This window comes from Pinus tabuliformis, chromosome 9, assembly GCF_031772625.1.
Source record: "Pinus tabuliformis cultivar Carrire ecotype Pingquan chromosome 9, CPIR1, whole genome shotgun sequence".
NCBI classification, from domain to species: domain Eukaryota; kingdom Viridiplantae; phylum Streptophyta; class Pinopsida; order Pinales; family Pinaceae; genus Pinus; species Pinus tabuliformis.
In genome coordinates this window covers 1,441,823,797-1,441,827,822 of record NC_142307.1, presented here as the reverse complement: position 1 = coordinate 1,441,827,822, position 4,026 = coordinate 1,441,823,797, and the positions used below count along the sequence as shown (strand labels likewise).

General features: G+C 33.6%; 1 protein-coding gene across 1 annotated transcript; it reads right to left on the bottom strand.

Annotated features, from left to right (window-relative positions):
* Nucleotides 1-206: 206 nt before the first annotated feature.
* LOC149153986 (uncharacterized) lies at nucleotides 207-635 on the bottom strand. The gene has a single exon (XM_089443999.1). The coding sequence runs from the start codon at nucleotides 633-635 to the stop codon at nucleotides 207-209; it is 429 nt and encodes a 142-aa protein (XP_089300125.1).
* Between the last annotated feature and the right edge of the window lie 3,391 nt (nucleotides 636-4,026).

The following is a 4,026-nucleotide window of genomic DNA, read 5'->3' as shown; positions in this document are numbered from 1 at the left end:
TTTGTCTCTTAAAACAAAACTGAGCCAAATGATCGGTTTTCCCAAAAACATTTAATGTCAGATTTTTTACCATTGTTACTTGGAGACATATCTCTAAATGGTTTCTTCTAAAAAATTCCACCACCTTTCTGTCCCTGTGTTTGTTTCCCTTAGTATTTCTTCTTCTTCGCCATTAGAGCAAGATTGACACTTTGTGATCTCAAATTTCACCGCCACTCTTCTTCCTGTATCGGGATTCCTGTTAGCTCTTCAAATGCATGGGCTTTGTCCCTTGCAGACAAGCCTGTGATGAACATCTGGTATTCATCCATCATCCTATTCAATGTAATTGTGACAAGATTAAAATTAGACACCTTCTCCCCGATGTCACCCAATTTGTCCTTCAGGTCCTTGACCTGTGCAATGAATCCAGTCTCAGATTCATTCTCCTCCATCCTCATGGAAAACAACTTACCTTTGAGTGACAAGACATGATTGGTGTTCTGCATCTGGTAAAGGTTCTTGAGTGTACTCCATATCTCACTGGACGATTTACAGTCTCTGATATGTGGGATAATGTTGTCTTTAACATACATCTTCAATGAGACTTTCACCTTATTGTCCCTTTTATCCCAATCCTGTATTAGTGTTGCCATACCACCTACCGAAATGGTCGGCTTCTGTTCATCGTCGCTGACGATCGACCAAGCACTTGATCCCTTAAGCAACGTCTGTAGCTTGAATTTCCAATTGGTATAATTAGTCCCATCAAGTTTGTTAGTCTCATTGAGATAATATTATGTGAAATTGTTTATTTTCGACTAACCGGATTCCAGATCCCCTGATCTTCAATTTATTCTAACTAAGTGAACAATTACAAGCTACAGTAAAAAAAAATCTCAACACATACCAGAACCTTTGAATCGATCACAGATCTTCCACCATTCTACCACGATCTCTGTGTCTACAACTTAGATCCACCACCGATCTGGCAAGATCTCATGCACAAAACCATAAAAAATACACCATCACCCTATATTTCTGGAAAAACGTGATTTTTGGGGCGATGAAGAAAGTCGTACCCTGATATCCATGATGGTCATTGCTTCTGTCAGGCCGAAAAATGTAATGACCGCTTTGTGCTCAGCGGGAGGTACGCTAAGACCTGTGAGAAAGTAAATTTCTCTTGTGAGTAAGGTATGTCGTTCCCGACCACCTAAACTCTGAAACTTTGAGCACTGAGGCTCCTATGTTGCCACTGGGGAACTGTAGCCACAAAGGCTCTATAGCCACTAGGGCTCTAATGTAGCCAATAAGGCTTTGTAGGTAAATCAAGCTCACCAGATCTGAGCTCTGATACCATGTTAGAAAAATTGGAAAGGAAATAAATGAATTGGATAAACCAGCTACTCACAAGTGAGCAAGCTGCACCTGGAGGCTACACAAATTGGAGCGTCCACTCTCACATCAATTAACCAAAGATAAGACATTAAATACATCTCAAAAGAATAGGGAGGTGAGAACAAACTCCTACAACCTTGGAACTAATCCTAACTTAAGGAGTTACGTTACAACCATGAACCATTTCTCCATTAATACAATATAATATTAATTATTTTCAACTTATTACAAGATTGAAATTCCAAAAATAAACTCCATATCTCTTCTTGGTAGCATTTAAATTATATGAATGACAATGAATTCGAATTTCTTACTTACCACACAATGATTTTCAAATCATCAAATATACATACAATTTAAATTTCAAATCAAAGGCCTCCCCGAGTCAGAACCAAGGTCTCATACTTGGCAGTGTGGTCGATGTATTTAAGCTTGAAGTTGTAGGAAATCGAGGTGCACCTATCTTTTGGATCAAGAAGTGAATAACCAACATCTATACCTTCCTTCAATCCAGAACCATAATAGAACAAATTTTAAATGTTAGCAATCTAAGTGAGTATTCAAAACATTATCTAGTTCTACTCCATTATAATGGGGAACTTGTCAAATAAACGACAACCTCAAAATTAAAGCAATAAAATTAATGAACACACTCAAGCATACAATGAATAACTAAAATTGTATAAAATTGAAAGCAAACATATTGACAAGCTCAAACAATATACAAGTAGAGCCCTACTTTAAGCTTACAATCTAGAGTTGTAAGCTTCAAAAACATTGTGCATTATATTTGCAATTTTTGAGTCTAAACTCCTTTAGCCTTATTCAATTAAAAGAAAATTTATACAATATGGACATTTTTTTATACATAATTTACTAAAATCTAAATGGCACAATTAAACATTTACAACTACTCTAAAACTAATTTATCCAACTTGAAACTAACCTTGTAGTGCAAACTAATCATCTACAGTTATAGAAATTCGATAAAACATCTAAAAAATAAATAGAATAAAAATAAATAACTATGGTAGAAAATGAAACAATAGCAACTAATAACTTGTTATATGAAATAAACTACAATGATGCTATGGAAATTAATTACAACTATTGTTACAAAAACATATTGCAACTACAATATTTTAAATTGAAATCAAATCAGAAATTAAATCTCCAACTGCGAAAATGAAAGACTTACTACAACAACTAAAATGGACTACTCAAAAAATACATAATTTTGTTAAATAAATTATTCTTGAGATATAATATGTCCTAAGTGTATGGAAAATAGAAATTTCATTATACAAGAAAACATATGTTACAACAAACATATACATGCATGGATAAGGAAATAAATACACAAATTAGAAAGAAAATGGGAATAACGTAAAGATTATCGCTCTATAATTTGTTGAGATCACACACGAAAACGTTCAACACACTTTTAATTTAGAGATGAAAATAAGGAAAAACATTAAAACCCTCTTAAGCTCTCGTCTTTTATATTTTATACAAAAACTATTAACTACTTATGCAACTAATTAGCTAAATTCTAGCAGTTCTTTCCTTGCACGGAGGAAAACAAATGTTTTTATTTTCCAAAACGAACTACCAATTACCAAAAATTGTTAAACTGTTGGCAAGATTACACCCTATACTTCGGCCAAGTAGGTTGACAATCTTGTAATGACATAGACAAAGTTATGTAAGGTTGACTTAGGCAAAAACTAAACGAACTACCAATTACCAAAAATTGTTAAACTGTTGGCAAGATTACACCCTATACTTCGGCCAAGTAGGTTGACAATCTTGTAATGATATAGACAAAGTTATGAAAGGTTGACTTGGCAAAAACAATTTAACACAAGAGAGTGGTAAAAAGTAAACATTTATAAAATTTCATTCCATTACTTTTAACAAAAGATTATGTATCGATGTTCATATTTTTCTTTGGCTATATGGCCAGAAAAAAACTCTACAACAACTACCATTTTCATTTGAGTGGAGTGGCTGGATGTTGATGAAAGGCTCTTTAGCAATTATGCCAATGAGAAACTTTCAACAACTATTTTCTAACATGAAATTATGTCACTTATCTTTTAACATTTAACATGAAAGTAAATGGGTGTCTTGTTGAACCTACAAATCACACATTAGCCATGCAAAACAAACCATAGCATATAATTCACACATAATCCAACCATGTTTATGTGATATATTGATGGAGAAAAATGAGGTAAAATAAGGAAATAGTGGAGTAAAAAGGTTAAATTAAGAGTAAAAAGAGTGGTTTAATGTGCAATTGAGGAGGAAAATCACAAACCTCACCATCACCTCCATACTTTGATCTCTTGTACATCCCTTGTACAATTATTATAAATCTAGAGAGGTGAATTGCACACGTTGGACCATGCATATTGCTCTAAAATCATGGGAAACTAATTTTGTAGAAATTTTTTCAACATGGAATCCAACTAACATCTCAGTCACAGTCCACCTTTTCCTCTCATTTTCCTTATCCATAGTTAACTCCCCTCTATAATTTAGTATTGGATATAATAGAAGTGGATGATTGTATCTTTTTTTTAACCAGAAAGAGTATTTGTATTATATAATTTTGTGCCTGGTTTGCAACGAATACATAAG